This window comes from Copadichromis virginalis, linkage group LG9 (genome assembly GCF_057382275.1).
Source record: "Copadichromis virginalis isolate Kocher_CV1m ecotype Utaka linkage group LG9, C_Virginalis_male_GT1.1, whole genome shotgun sequence".
NCBI lineage: Eukaryota > Metazoa > Chordata > Actinopteri > Cichliformes > Cichlidae > Copadichromis > Copadichromis virginalis.
Genome location: NC_140626.1, coordinates 21,750,911 through 21,766,623, shown reverse-complemented (window position 1 = coordinate 21,766,623; position 15,713 = coordinate 21,750,911). Strand labels below are relative to the sequence as shown.

General features: G+C 40.5%; 1 protein-coding gene and 1 non-coding gene across 4 annotated transcripts in view; one reads left to right on the top strand and one right to left on the bottom strand.

Moving 5' to 3' along the window:
- myom1b (myomesin 1b) overlaps window positions 1-15,713 on the bottom strand; it is a 32,847-nt gene that overhangs the window by 15,617 nt on the left and 1,517 nt on the right. For 2 of the 3 annotated variants that reach the window (XM_085468192.1, XM_085468190.1), the window contains 16 exons: window positions 14,726-14,860; window positions 14,433-14,607; window positions 12,590-12,747; window positions 12,350-12,442; window positions 10,748-10,836; window positions 10,465-10,506; window positions 9,242-9,256; window positions 8,580-8,741; window positions 8,289-8,450; window positions 3,321-3,462; window positions 2,894-3,093; window positions 2,633-2,686; window positions 2,181-2,305; window positions 1,873-2,056; window positions 1,481-1,655; window positions 1,282-1,403 (listed from right to left, as the gene is read on the bottom strand). In XM_085468192.1, coding sequence (XP_085324318.1) covers window positions 1,282-1,403; window positions 1,481-1,655; window positions 1,873-2,056; window positions 2,181-2,305; window positions 2,633-2,686; window positions 2,894-3,093; window positions 3,321-3,462; window positions 8,289-8,450; window positions 8,580-8,741; window positions 9,242-9,256; window positions 10,465-10,506; window positions 10,748-10,836; window positions 12,350-12,442; window positions 12,590-12,747; window positions 14,433-14,607; window positions 14,726-14,860 — 2,033 coding nt within the window. The remainder of the gene's footprint in view (window positions 1-1,281; window positions 1,404-1,480; window positions 1,656-1,872; window positions 2,057-2,180; window positions 2,306-2,632; window positions 2,687-2,893; window positions 3,094-3,320; window positions 3,463-8,288; window positions 8,451-8,579; window positions 8,742-9,241; window positions 9,257-10,464; window positions 10,507-10,747; window positions 10,837-12,349; window positions 12,443-12,589; window positions 12,748-14,432; window positions 14,608-14,725; window positions 14,861-15,713) is intronic. The other variant, XM_085468191.1, reaches the window with a different exon arrangement.
- trnar-ccg (transfer RNA arginine (anticodon CCG)) lies at window positions 15,295-15,367 on the top strand. Its single transcript has one exon. It is a non-coding gene; the product is annotated as a tRNA-Arg (tRNA).

The window sequence follows — 15,713 nt, the reverse complement described above, 5'->3', positions numbered from 1 at the left end:
CATGGTTTCCTTCAAAAACCAGCATAATCCTCCTCTTATGGGCACAATTTAGTTAAGCAGCAAAGTCTCAGGCACAGTAAGGCATCTATTTGTTAAACTAAATGGTAAATGGCCTGTATTTATATAGCGCTTTACTAGTCCCTAAGGACCCTGAAGTATTACTCCTTGCACATATGAGCATCACAACTCGTTTTTCTAATGATGAATCAGCCTTGAAGACTGTGTTGAAGTAACACATTATTCCAGCAGAAAAGGATGTGTCATCAACAACACATCTTTCTTCTTAAAATATATGTGCACTGGCATTCTTGCTAAGAGTGTTTCACAAGGGATAACAAAGCATGCTGCTCAGCGCAAAGCCAGCCAGTGAATGAGTGACATCCAAAGGCTGAAAGTTGTGTTAGTATTAATGCAGAGAGATGTTACTGTTAGGGAACACGTGCAGGAATTTAGTAACAGCATCATTATTAAAACAGTAACACTGTTTCTGTTGCTGGCATGCAAAGTACGTGTTAGGGTGCAGTTTATTGACTTTGAGTTGAATGAAATAATGTAAAAATATTGAGTTATAAAGAATCAGATCAACGGAACAATAACATTGCTAGCTGATAACAGGGGGGGTTCGAATGGTGGTACCTTTAGCTCTAATGTGGGGTTGCCGACACATCCTGTGCCCGAGATAGGATAGGGGAGATGCGGGGAGGTGGTGGTGATAGTGGTGATGTGTGACACTGAGCTACTTTGTAACGACCGCTGAATTGGATCGCACTGACCCAAATTAGAGGAAGTCTACAAGTCCTGACCCCCAGCCCCGCCTCAGGCTGTGCAGGGAGGAGGAGGCGCTAGAGGAGATGTGGCCAGACAGGGTAGGAGGTAGGTAGAGCATACGACAGTGCAGAATAATGTGACAGGGTGACAGAGTGGAACAATGGTGGAGAAAGTGTGGGAGCTGAAGACATGTTTCAAGAGAACCGTAGCCTACAACACAATTCGTGGTAAAATATCAAGAAAAATCAGCTTGTTGCATTATTTCTTCCACATAGAGAGTCTGCTAATGATAGCAGTGATCAGTCTGTGGTGTTCAGTGCGTCCAAGAGGTGTGCCTTGTTGAAATTTCCAGCACAACTGGCTCAGAAATGCACAATTTAACACCAACAGTTTAGTTTTTTTAACATCTCTAAACAAATCTTAATCTAAATAGCAGTAAACTGGAATTATTAACGTCCTCTGATTACTACATTACTTTGTTGTATTTAGATGTGATGGATCCACTGTACTCACCAATAGCAGCCTTCACCTCCACAGCCTCTGACTCCTGGGAGAACTGGCTGATCCCTGCAGCGTTCACCGCCCTCACCCTGAACACGTACTTCTCTCCTGTGATCAGACCGTGGCAGATGAACCTGTAAATGCAGAAAGTGCAGCAGCCATGAATTTGTATCAGAAATTGCTGAAAGAAAACAAGAGGGGTCATTTTTACCTGGTGACATTCACGGGCTTGTTGTTGCAGGGCTCCCACACGTTGCTCCCCACAATGCTGCCCTCGATGTAGTATCCCACTAACTCTTTGGCATTGCAAGACGCTTCCCAGGACACAACAACTGATGTGTCCGTGTTTCTGGTGGGAATAACCTTTCCTGGGGCAGATGGGATATCTGCACACAAGAATAGTTACATTTTGGGGCTGAGTCAGTGCTAACATAATATATTTGTACCGTGCAAATGTTCAGTTTCATCAGATCTGTGATGCAGGAGTCATGACTGCAAAACAGGTCTGGGACCAGTTTGCCTGATAGCATTGTGTGACAAATAAGATTCTTAATATCTAAAAGAGCTAATCTTCTCTATGTTTATGTTTATCTCTCTTCTGACCAAGCTTGTCTCCAACTGTGGTGGCCTCAGTCGGGTCAGATGGCTCGCCAACACCGGCAGAATTGCAGCAGCGGACACGGAAGCGGTAGGCTTTTCCCTCTGCGAGATCAAACAGCGCAAAGCGAGGAGACTTTACTGGGATCTCCGTGTTCACCCTCTGCCAGCTGTCTGTACCGGAAACACACTGATGGGCAAAGAGGAAAACGTCACACTGTCACTGAAACTCAGGCAATGTAACAATCTCATATGCAGGAAAACAGAAACGTTTAGTTAAAGTGCATCTGAGGAAAAGTGGAGGAATAATTTACCTTTTCCACATAGTACATGACACCCTCAAGCCCTTTCTCTCCGGGTGGCTTCCAGCTCAGCACCACATAGTTTTTGGTTGCCTCTGTCACCTGCAGATCACAGGGTTTGCTGGGAACAATGCCCTCTGATGGTCAAAAGGGAAAGAGTCAAGTCTCCAAAAAAGAAAGATTGACCCTTCAACACCAGATGGATGTATTAAGATCACATCCACCACTTATTGGAAAATGCATCTATTCAAGAAATGTTATCATTCCTTTCTTCTTTATTATTTTTTAATAATTACATTGATAATAAATAGAGCATAAATGAAAAAGCACAGGTGCTTCTTCTTCCCTGAATGTGGTTAATAAGCCTGAATCAGGTGGACTCAGAGTTGGAGAATTTTATAATCCCCTTCTACTTGAGTCACTCTCTGATATAAATCATCATGCAAAAGCATTTGACCTCCTACCTGCAGGCTCCTCCTCCGTGACAATGATTTGGCCAGTCCAGGGAGCAGAAGTACCTGCAAACATGTAGTAGATCAGTACAGACACATTGTCAGTCCTGCGATTTTCTGTGAGCTAAATGTTTTCTATATTTTGCTCCAGTGCCAAAACTAATGCCCAAACTACATCTTTTATTCTTCAAAATCCCTAAATATGTTTAAGAGTGTTTGTGCATCGGATGCTTTGATTCACGATACAGTCAAATTCCTCTCTGTGTCAACTACCTCTCATGCGGGCGCGGTCAGCTGGGTCCATTGCAGCCACTGGCTCCGAGACTCTGGATGGGCGGCTTATGCCACTTTTGTTTACAGCGCGCACACGGAAGATATAAGAGCGCCCCTCCACCAAACCAGTGACGGGGAATCGGGCAAACTTCACCGGGGTGTCATTGCACTGAATCCAGTGAGTGGTTCCGACCTCACACCTGTGCGTAAACATTAAAATATTAGTATGTCACATTCAGACTTTTGATTTTATTTCAAACACCTAAAGACTACTTGTTAGTCATGTTATCACCAACATTGTGTTGCCTTATTCCTCTGACATTCACTTGAGAAAGACTTTTATGTTTTGCATTGATAGCTCATTCTGTGGTGTCTATCCAGTTTAGCTTTGGAGGTTAGAGTAGCAGGAAGCGACGCATTGACCAACCTGTCCACAAAGTAGCCCAGGATGGAGTTGCCACCATCAACAGCTGGCTGCTTCCATGCAACAATGATATAATCCTTGTTGGCATCCAAACAGCGCACATCCAGAGGGGCTGCAGGAGCTCCTTCGACCTCAGCATCAGCATCTAACAGATACAAGAAGAATATCATCAGGACAGTATGAGCGCGCTCTCTGAACGTGCACGTTCTATTGTTTTATTCAGCTTTAGCTCAGCTTTATTTTTGCAATAAATTGACAGGATGTTTGATTTATAGCGAGTGGACCATGTGGGTGAACTTTGCAGCTGCAGGGTTCAATGCCAGGAATATTTCAGGTCAAGCAGGAGGACAGAATTAGCACAAGCCTGCGCTGAAGGGAAAAGGGATAAAAGAGGTGACTTTTAAATAAAGCAAACATGCCTGTCATCTGTAGGTAAAGTCAGGACACTAAGGAAAGAGACAAAGGTTTTAGAATAGAGAGACAGATTTATTTTAAACTGGATATGTGGGGGAATAACGTCTGGAATTTACATCCTTGTATATTGTAAAATTAAATATTCACTTTGTGTTTGTTTTTTATTTTGGTTGTTCATTGGCTCACACAGCTATCCAGAGAGCACTGAAATGAATCTGTTGTTCCTCCTTAAAGCAGATATTTACTAGGGGTGCAACGATACACAAAATTCACGGTTCGGTTCGATACTTTGTTGTCACGGTTCGATATTTTTTCGATACAAAAAAAATGTTCATGCCTTTTTAATTTGTCATTTATTAAAATTATAAATATATATTTTAACTCAAAAGTACAGTTTTTAAATTTAATGTTGCTGAAACAAAAGTAATTAAAAAAATAAATATATCTCAGGGCTCTCAAAATTTCAAAATCCCTGGTAGCCCTTCGGGCAGGGACTCTTCAGTTTTTGGTTGTCACGGTCCTGGGTCTTATGACCCAGTGTTTTGAGTTTCAGTTCTTTTGATGTTCATAGTGTATGTTTAAGCTTATCAGGTTTCCTAAGTTTATTTGTTATCATGCCTAAGTGTTTCTAGTTCTTATTATTTCCCCCTCGTGTTCCAACTATGTTAAATCTCCCTTGCCCTTCGTGTGTTTCATGTCTGTTGTCTTATGTTGTTATGTCTGCCTCTCATGTTCCTGTTTCATTTTGGAGAGATCTCGTGTTTTTATATTATGGATTATGTTTTGAGTCCTTTGTGGTACTGTTTCGTGTTTCCCTAGATCTCAGTTATGGTTATTTTAGGTTTTGCTCTTTGGCTTCGTCATATGGCTTCCCTGTGTTCCATGTTATGTCCACTGTGATGGTTTTGTACCATATTTCAGGTTCCTATATTCTGTCTCCCCAGTTGCTGTTAAGTTTGCATGTTTAGAATTCAGTCAGTGTGTTTCCTGTTTTACTTTGAAGGTCCATGTCTCATGTGAGTGTTTCTAGTTTTGCTTCCCTTGCCTCGTCCTGCTTTATTACCCTCAGCTGTTCCTCCATGTGTTCCCACTTCCCCTAATCACCTCCTGTGTATTTAAGTCCTCTGTTTTCAGTGTGTGATTGTCAGGTCGTCTGTTGTCCATGCCATGTTTCCCATGCCATGCTTCCAAGTTTCTTGCCTAGGTTTTTCTTATTGCTTGTTTAGATTCCCCAGTTTAGGTTTGTTAATTTTGCTTCAGTTTGCCTTGCCCTTTGTTTGTACCTCTTCTACTAGCCTTATTAAACGGCTCGCCTTTTGTTAACATTTCAAGTTCTGTTCCCTGTTCCTTGGCGTCTGCGTTTTGGGTCCTTTTTCAATTCATACAGTCTGCCCTCGCCAGACTGTGACATTGGTAGCCCAAAATAAATGTAAGTAGCCCGAATAAAAAAGAGAGCAATTTTGTGATTGATGTTTTGTTTCCTTTACAATATTATACATTAAAGTATAATATTGTAAAGGAAACAAAACATTAATCAAAAAATTGTTGAAAAACAAATTACAACATTGCATAAAAATTACAATCATCAACTCAAATACTTGGTTCTAATTGAACAGAAATTTCTATGAACTTGTAAGAACTGTGTAGGACATGAATCAGTCTGTGTCAGATCCTGAATTTGAAATTTCCACTGAAGTCACGGGTAAGAGACAAGTGGAACCAAGATCTAGGCCATTTGCCTTTGGAAGTTTGCAAAGTCTGCTAAATTTTGCCAGTGGTAGTTCACTCTTTGCAACATAGTACGCTGTTCTAAATAGATTTTTCAGGTTTATTTTTAGTATGTTATTTGCAATTGGTGTTTGTTCTGGGAAAGATATTGCAGACTGAGCAATAATGCATTTCTTGCATTTCTCATGGGTTCTAATGGGGCCTTTCTTAAAATGACTGGTCCCAGTAACAAAGGCGCTTGTCGACTCAGAAATCGAGAGAAAACCAACAACACACCCGGCAGAACATTATGTTATTTACACGGGTGCACATAAGTGGTCCGCATGTGCGCATTCGCTGTCAAAATAAAAGACGCGCACCAGATAAGAAGTTGCAACGCGCGTTTGCGTCCATATAAAAAGCACTGTTTTTGTCCGCTAGAGTGGGATTTTCACGGCACATTCCGCACCACATCTCTGTGCGTTCATCATTTGTTTGAAGCCAGCTCACCTCCTGCAACCACTTTTCCGAGAATACGCGCTTCTTTTGTGGTTCGGACTCCTTCTGACAATTGTTTGGAGGTGGAGGAACACCAAAGTAATTGCTTAAAGGAGCTTCTTCGACATCTTTAAGAGTTCTAAACAAATGTCTGTCCTCCTCCAGAAAATCTTATGTATGCAAACACGCGTTGCAACGTCATATCTTGTGCGCGTTTTTTTTTTTTTTTTTTTAATTTTGACAGCGAATGCGCACCTGCGGACCACTTATGTTCACCTGTGGACCACTTATGTGCAGCCCCGGTTATATAGCTCGTCATATTGCAGCCACAGAAATTCTTTTGTCCATGAAACCATAAAGCTGCACTTTCGTTTTGCCTTATAGTCTGATTTGTCATAACTTTTCCGTTTTGTGGTAAGCTTTTCTTTGGCTGTTACTTCTTCACCCTGACCTGTCTTATTTGGCTCAGCAGAACTAAAATATATATCCTGCTGCTTTTACACGCACACACACATAACGGTCAGCGATTCTCTGCGCGATCAACCTCTCACATGTTTAAGCTTGCTGCAGGAGATTTCACTTGTCATTAGGGATGGGTACCGGTGTCCGGTGCCATGATGGCACCAGTTCTGACATAAACGGTAGTAACCAGACCGAAAAGCAGCGCACATTTCGGTGCTTTATTTCGGTGCTTTATTTCGGTGCTTTTTTTTCCTGAGCTGATTCTAGCCAATCATTTTACGTTTCCGAGGATAGTAGGCGGGGCCAGGTACGTACGTTCTGTTAGAGCAGAGCTACAGATTAAAAATGTCCAAGGCGAAGCGGTCAAAAGTCTGGCTGTACTTCATAGCAAAATATGCGAACTCAGCAGCAACAAGTGCTTTAAGCTGATACTGTGATACTGTCAAAGGAGGTAACACCTCAAATCCGATGAAACACCTGGCGACTCATAGCGTTTTTTTTAAAAGCCCAGAAATGCGCCGTATTTGATAGCTTGCTGCGAGACCTCACACCGAGCACATCTACTGCGGGTGGGTTGCCTGTTATCGGACCCGGAGTTAGCAACATCCCCCAAAAACCCGAAGAGGAGAGTCCTGGCCCGTAGCCCTGCCAGTGTAGCAGAAATGATGACGGATGATGGTGGCAGCAGCAGCAGTTCTTCTCTGCGTGAGTAGCTAATTTACGTTGAGTAGGCTAACCACGTTATTACATTAATGCAGGTAAGGTGAACTAGCAAACATCATCATAGCTACATGCGGCTGTCCTCTTGTTTGATGGCAGATACTCCCTTCACCCTGGCCAAAAAGGCTAAAATGACCAAAGAAAAAGTGGAAAACAGTTAAACATGAGAGGTTTAGGACAAAGTTTGTGTTTTTTCCATTGTTTAAGCACTGCTTCCAGCCAAGAGTGATACCATATATGCCCCATAGCTGCAGAAAAGGCTAACATTGTTATATTTTTACAAAAAACAGCTGAACATGAGAGGTTTTTGGACCAATTTTGTGTTCTCCATTCTTTAAGCACCGGCTCTCTAAGAATAGCATGGCTGCAGCCATGATCGTCTAGTGTTTTGTTGTGGAGACTGTACCTGGATTCTTCTTTACCAAATGACCCTGAACTATAACAGAAGAATGAGCAGGATATTTTTCAGCCTCCTCATACTTAGCATGGTTCCTGTGTAGAAGCTGAAGCTTCAAAGGTCAGATTGTCTCTGAAGGCAGCAAAGATAAGCTGTGGTGACCTATTTTTCCATGCTATTTAAACAGATGCCAGAGAGTTGCCACTCAGTGGTGTATCTATTAGAGATATCCTATTTAAAACCATCACTAACATCCAAACACTTTGACTTTTAGATGCCATTGCATCATCGGGTGCCAGGGTTTAATCTGTTGTGACTTTGATCTAGATCTGATAGGCTTTAAAAACATTTTTTAAGGAAGTCCACTTGACTAATGTAAAAGAACTACAGTAGAAATATCTATGTGAACACATCTTAGATATATAACATTAGTTTTTATAATTTTACTAATATACTAAATCTTGTGTGATGTATGAAGGTTGGTCAGCAGGACCAACCTTCAGAGCTTAGCTAGTTTAGACTCAAAACTCAAACCTGGATCTGAATTATTAAGATTATTTGGACAAAACAGCTGAGATTAAAGCTGGAGGATATTTTTGTGCATGCTCTGTGAATCTGTGCATGTGTGCCAGATTCAGCTGGCAGCATAGGACCAAACAAATGGCATGTTTACAGATGAAGATAAAGCCTAATTTCTAAATCAGTCAAAAGATAATCTGAATAGAATAATTATGACTTAATGACAAGAAACCGTTCAGCGAGGATGTACCTACCTCTGACAAAGACGTAGGCTGAGTAGGTCTCATATCCAGACTTGGTGGTGACGCGCAGGGTGTAGAGGCCCTCGTCTTCTTTGTTCAGGTGCGTGAGTGTCAGGGTGGCTCGATCTCCGCTCCAGTGCATGTGAGTCCATTTGGAGGGAGACAGCAGAACATCTGGAGTGCAGGTCATTAAGTATTAGCAAGGTGAGAAGTAAACATATTACAGTACAGAGAACAACTGATTTAAATCTACAAGAACTGTACATTACGGGCATTGTTCAGTATCACAGTAAGTCTTCCTACCATCTCTATACCACTCCACCTCTGGCTGGTAGCGATGCAGGGCAGGGTAGATGATGACTGTACACCCCAGACTCATGGTCTCACCCTCCCTTCCAAACGATACACCGAATTTATCAACAATGTGAGTCTGGAAGGTGATGCCGTACTCGGAAACTGGGCCAACTATACAAAAGGATGTGACAACAAAGTCACTGGCTGGTATCATTATTAAACAGTTTACACACACACACACACACACACACACACACACACACACACACACACACACACACACACAAATATATATAAAGAATCTCGCAAATTCAGACTACTGAGATTGAATTAAGTGGAACTACAGGTGTTGCACACATCAACTATCAAAGTTTTGCACCCAGATGGAAAACAGTGGAAAAGTGAGCGTGTATAAGATGTAAAAGGATAAAGGGCAAAAACGCAAATACAGACCAAAAGGGGGACTCTAAAACTTCACTGCAGCTCTCACAAAAACAACTGCTGAAATAATTCATGTTTTCATGCATTAAAAAATTAGTACATTTTTGCACACTTACTATCTGCAGTTTAATTAGACTATTATGAATGTTACTGTGGATTTTTCTATTCAGACAAAAACGGCCATGCTTGGAGAAAATCGATTTCAGACCACACTCCCGACACCCTGTTACCTTCAGTAATGGCCCCTGCATTGTCAAAAAAGCAACAACAAAAATGTTAATGCAATAGCGCCCATTGTTCTTCTCCAAACATCCCACCACCCTGCTCCCCACTGGGGTTAGTTAGATTTATAACACAGCTGTTTACTATGCTGTGCTTTTAAATCCATTTGGACTCACTGGACGATCATCAATCATGTTGCAGGCATCTGTTTCATTAATAAAAAACTGTATGGTACATGCCCAGTTACACACCATGGAAAAAAATGGCAATCAGAAGGAAAAAATCTGCGTTTTCCCAGTGATTGCTTTGCTTTTCTTTTAATGTCAAAAACTGATTGCAAGTAGTTGTAATGGCCAACTGGACTCTGATTGTAATTAGCTGATGTGAATTTTTGTGTAAGTAGAAGGCAATAGATATACAAATTTCAAAGAACTTTTCTTCCACACTGTGTTTTTTGTCCTGTCTCTTCCCCCTCAGCCCTAACTAGTTGAGGCAGATGGCTCCCTGAGCCTCGGTTTGCTGGAGGTTTCTTCCTGTTGAAAGGGAGTTTTTCCTTCTCACTCTCGCCAAATGCTTGCTTATAGAGTAGTGTTTTCTGGTGGTTGGGATTTTCTCTTCATTATTGTAGGGCCTTTACCTTGCAATATAAAGAGCACTGAATCGACTGCTGTTGTGATTTGGCACTATATAAATAAAACTGAATTACACTCATTTGAAAAATGAAAAATAATTTGTGACTTTCGCTGATGTATCAGTTAATTGCTGTGTTATCAAAAGCAGATTGCATTCAAATACCAGCTTGATACTTGACTGCAGACTAATAGCAGACTGATTTTATCTTATTGCTGTTTGGATGCACCAACCTTGCTTTAAATACAACTGACCATGAGTGTTTTAACAGGCCTTAATCGTCATGTTCATAACCACCATTTTAAAAGCAGCAAGATCACAAGTTCATTGCACATGATCCCAGTCATTTTGGCCGTGCCAAGATCTCCACCCACTGTTTTCTGTAGCGTAACTGTTGCATCATTTTTTTCCAAAGACTGGAGGAGACCAAAACACAGCTCCAATGAAAGGACTTTATAAAAGAAGATAAATGTTGTTCAGAATCCGCTTATTTGCTAGTATAGCAATTTGCTGTTTAGAGTCTTTATTGACATATTTTACTTTCCAGTGGCCTGAAAAAAGTTCATTCATGAATTAAAACTGGCAGTAAATTCCAACTTACGCCTGGGTGCTGGCAGGAACTCATCCATTTCACCTTTGAACCCTATGAAGAACAGCAGGAGGCACTTTTAATACATTTCACATTTACAGATTGTTGTATGACTTTATCACACTGATGGAGAGAATTTTTGTTTTCATTTCACACACATGCAAATTTAAGTTGTCACACACTAATTTTAAACAGTTAATTAGGAAAATATAATTACTCTTGAGTTTTTTTTTTATATATGTTTTTGATGATCATGAGCATATTGGCATTAGCTGTGGAATTGGGTGAAACCTACTCTTGACAACAACGGAGGCAAATGCAGACAGCTCTCCCTGGGAGTTCATGGCAGAGACACGATACTGAGCTGTATCATCAAAATCACATCTGAAAGAGGAGAGCATCAGCTGATCAATGTCCATGATATGCACATGTTCGGTGTACTGTGTTAAGGATTCATGTGTACGGTGCCCCTCCCCCCAGCTCAACCTAATTCCTTTCAGCCATGTAAATAATACCAACTATGTGAGCCCAACTGTAAAACGTTCCATCACTCCTGGCCAGAAATACTCTGGCAAAAAATAGACACGCTGGTGATGTCACACGCATTAGGTGTTGTGGCTTTCTGTACATGAAGTGATCCGATGTGTGACGTGCCGACAGACTAGCAAGAAAGGTTAACTAATTTGATGGATAAGCAGTAGTTTAAAAAAGAATAAATAAAGTAAAGCAATTTTATGACACATTTTCCCCCTAGATGTTTTAATTTAAGAAAATGCAATTTCAACAGCACATCATAGGTTTTCTATGTGATAAAGAAATGCTGCTTTGGGATTAAACTGTAAGAGATAAATGTATAAAATTACAGAAAACACACAGATAAAGACTGTCCTAAAAGTCCTCCAGTTTTGGTGATTTGGTGAGTCAAGTTTATACTATTTAATTAGCCTGCACTAGAAAGTATTTGTGTGTCTTCTATGCTCATAACGTTTAAGAGTACAGCTTGCTCACTGAACCTGCTAGCATTAGCAGCATTTTTAGCTTGAATGATGCATTATTAAACAGGCCATGTTATTAGATAAACATTTTAACATTGTCCACTGAATGTAACAGATATCCGTTAAACTGAATAACAGCTTGTAGTAGTGGTTGAATTTATATTTAAAGCTGCATGTAATCTTAATGCTAGTGAATTGTTGTGCTACAAGTGATCAAACATGAAGCTCAACTCAGAGATGGGGTGCATCTGATGTAGACTAACTTCTACATAATACGGCTACATCTACTATCTTAGACTAGCTATCCTTAGACCACCTCTTTGTTATCAAGACCCTGGGCCTGTAGATTAAGTCATTTACACATAAGTCCATATATGGCTGAATGCTGAATCCAGGGCAAGATGCCTACTTTAAAAAATAACACTCAGTTTAAAGAATCCTAAATTTCAAAGTAAATATTTTAATTTTAACAAAGTATTTTTAATACATATACTACAAACCGAGGCCCAAGGAACATCAGTGTCAGCCTATCATATTTTGCCCCCAACAAACTTCTTTATTTCAACCCAATTTTGTGTCAGTCACTGGAAAACAGTGAAGATATTAAATAAACTTTATTTTCAGTATGTAATCATAACAAGTTCTTTGACTAATATATTTTATCTTAATGTCTAACATCTTAACTTCCATGATGTTCTGGTTACGTTTTTAAGTTAAACTTAATATACAGAGCTGTAGTATAGCACTATTTGGGATTCACAAGTTGCATGAAAATACCCTACCTTCTTTCAAAGGGCTCACTGGAAAATCTTCAAGGTGATGATGTGTATTGACATTAATTTATGGCATAAAATGTATGTGGACATCTACTTTAAGTACTGTGGATGGGAGAAACGACCTACTTGTTAATCTCCAGTGAGTGCACGCTGTATCTGCTCTCAATTTTGTACTTGCCAGGGTTGGCAAGCGGATCAAGCGCCACATTGTTTTTGTACCTTGAAAGACAAAAAAAGTTTGAAAAGAATAAAACAAAATCAAGCGAGGAAACATTAAAAACTAGATGGATCTAGATGGAATGGATAAAGATCATTTTTTGAAAGAACAGAGAGGAAAGACATAAGATCGTGTAGTTGGTGACCTACCAGACGACCCGTGGGTCGGGCCACCCACTGACAGTGCAGTGCAGCCGGACACACTGTTTCTCCCACACAGTGTGGGAGCGAGGTTTAATCACAAACTCTGGGGCGTGCATCAGGCTGTCTTCGTTCATACGCTTGAAGTGTTCCTCGTGTTCATGGATCTAAAGATAGAGCAAATCACTCAGGACAGTTTTTACCTTCTACCAACCACAACGTGCTCCACAATTACCATTTTCTTGTAGATACATTTAAATAAAACCAACACATCTACTTTAGATATTATCTTCACACATTACAACTGTAAGGATGTGTTCTTCCTTAGTCCTGTGAAAAGATGAGGTGTTGAGGTCTTGTCTGTTTGTTCACTATCCAGTATCTCAACACATAATACCACCAATGAGACACTGCTTCCCTCTGTCCGAAGAAACGTGATCTCCTGAAGAATTTGTCACCCAGTAGTAAGGCTGTGCGGCAGGGGAGGCATATAAATGCAGTGAGGGGGTAAGTGTGGTTTTTCATGATGCTCATTGAATGGCTGGGTACCAATTCACATAATCATCCAGGCACATAAATAACTTTCTTGTGTAAGGGGTAGTAATAACAACCACTTAGCCACAGACACTTTACATTCCCAAGCACTGATGCAATCAACCATGGTCAGTTTTGCTACAATAAATAAATATTGTTGTGCTTTGTGGCCTGATATTGGCATTAGAATATGGATTTATTGTGATATTATAATAGAGGATGATCTACTATGATCCCACAAGTAATGAGCAATAAAAGCACAATATATAAGCACAGATGAATGGTGCAGATGATTCATTTGGATTAAGCATACTTCACCTATCTTGAGTTTCTTTGGAAAACCTTTTAACTAACAGCCAAAATCTTTTTTTCTTTTTTTAATCACATTATGTCAGTAAAATATAACTCAACACAATGGAAATGTTATACTTAATTGTTACTCAGTAGTTTAAGGACTACTTCACCACTACCCCATGTTTCCTCTGTTATGCCAAGCAATGCGAAGAGAAGAAGAATTAACAGTTATTCAGTAGTTACTCATTACTTAACCACTATTTAACCATTAACTACCATTTTTGTGTTCTCTTAAGTAAAGTGAAACCTGATAGTAAGTAATATTAGCTCATAATTATCTAAGCAGAATTACAGAATTATTCACTAATATACTCCCCAGCGACTGAGATGGCTGTACTGTGATTACAAAAGTACAAAAGCAAATTTGGCATGTCCTAAAGTTTACTGTAACATCACAAATACATAATGCTTATTTGTGATATCAAAGCTAAAGCCTAGCTTATACTTGGACAGCTTCCTGGTGCATTCTAATGTAAATTCTTCAAAGATGTCAACGTGGTCACAAAAAGTGGGCAGGCATATAGACGTCTGCATAGACCCTTGCACTCACCATTTGACGATGAAATTTGCATCACTCTGACCAGAGTGGACCTGAGTGGGCCCTAGCAGACTAACAGAAAGTATAATCCAGGCTCAAGAAACATTTTTCTGGGCTTTTGCAAAAGATATGTGCCATTATAATGCCACACAGGCATTTCCTTGACCCATGATACACTCTATGACCCTGTTATGGACTATGATATGTGCCTTAAATGTGAGAAGTGAGTCTGTAATGTCAAGAAGAAGACTGATTTACAAAAAAAATAAGTATGCAGGTTTTTGCAAGCGCATACAAACAACCAAACAGACCAAACCTAAGGCCCGTTTCTGTGATGTAAAATTCTAAGCAGTTCTCCATGTTTGCTTTAAAACTTTAAAGAACAGCACGGCTGCCTTGTGTGATCTCAAAACAGTGAGAACTGACCCTTTTATTCAGAGTGATGCGCTCAGCCGACTCGCGCATGGTCTCCTTCCTGGAGATGAGCTCAGACCTCTCCATCTCCAGGCCACTGGTGAACAAATCCCTGCGGGCCATGTATGCAGCAGTGTCTCTCACTCTTGCTTCCTCTGTATCTGAAAGTCCTGTAGCAAACTCTTGACTAGGAGGCAGCAAAGCAGAGCCAGGGATGGACGTGAAAGCAAGGCATGTTGTTAAAACTTTAGGCTGTTGAAAAGCAATCTTGGATTTCCAGTTCTACATAGAGGGATAGTTATTACCTGCCCCTGAAGATAGGCACTACATAGCCGATGATTTGGTTGTCTTTATCCACAGCCAAGTAAGTTGGCTTGGCTCTCTTGGGTGAGGGGCTTAGTCTGCTCTCCTCCAGGCCAGAGTGCGAAGACACGTTAAGTCTGAGACATACAGAGTACCATCAGCCTGGCACACAGCCAGACAGTGCAACCAACAACAGAAAAATGTGGGGACAAAGCCAAGGTCAGGGGTGGATGAGATGTGGATTAAAATTCAGTTGGAAAGTAGTGGAGATGGTTTAGTTGTAATTATTTTTTACAGCTTTGCACACCTCAGTTATTAAGTTTTCAACATCTATAACAACCATATGATGTGAAAGACAATACTGACACCGCTAACGACCACTAAAAGCAGCCAGTATTCGGTCATTAACAGGTGAGTGTCCTTCATCTATGATGGTATCTCAGTGCATACCAAAATGTGAAACCCAGCTGTCCTACTGACTTCCATACTACATTTCATGTTTCTCTAAGAAAGATTTAGGGCAAAGTGAGAAATCCATCTTTAGTTTACGTAGAGCTTACAATCAATCAGTGGCCCAGTGGCCTAATGGATAAGGCATCAGCCTCCGGAGCTGGGGATTGTGGGTTCAAGTCCCACCTGGGTCGTAATCTTGTTCTGTAATGTTTATGCTAGAATCATTTATTACTGACAAACTGCTTTCAGGAAATGACTGTGGCTCATAGGGTGAAATATCCTGATGTAGGTAAGGAAATCTGTCCAGTGTCAACACTATAGCTTTGAATAGTTTTTGAGGATTCACAGAATGGCATAGCAAGTAGGACAGCTGCCCTCATTTTTCCTATGTCTATCTGAGTCAGTGTCCCTTTACCTCTGACCATTTCCAAGATTTTAATTGGAAAATCTCATAGAATTTGCGAGGGTGTGATATGAAGATTATCCCATATTACAAGAAACTCCTATAACCACATAAATGCAATCCTATCTTTGCCA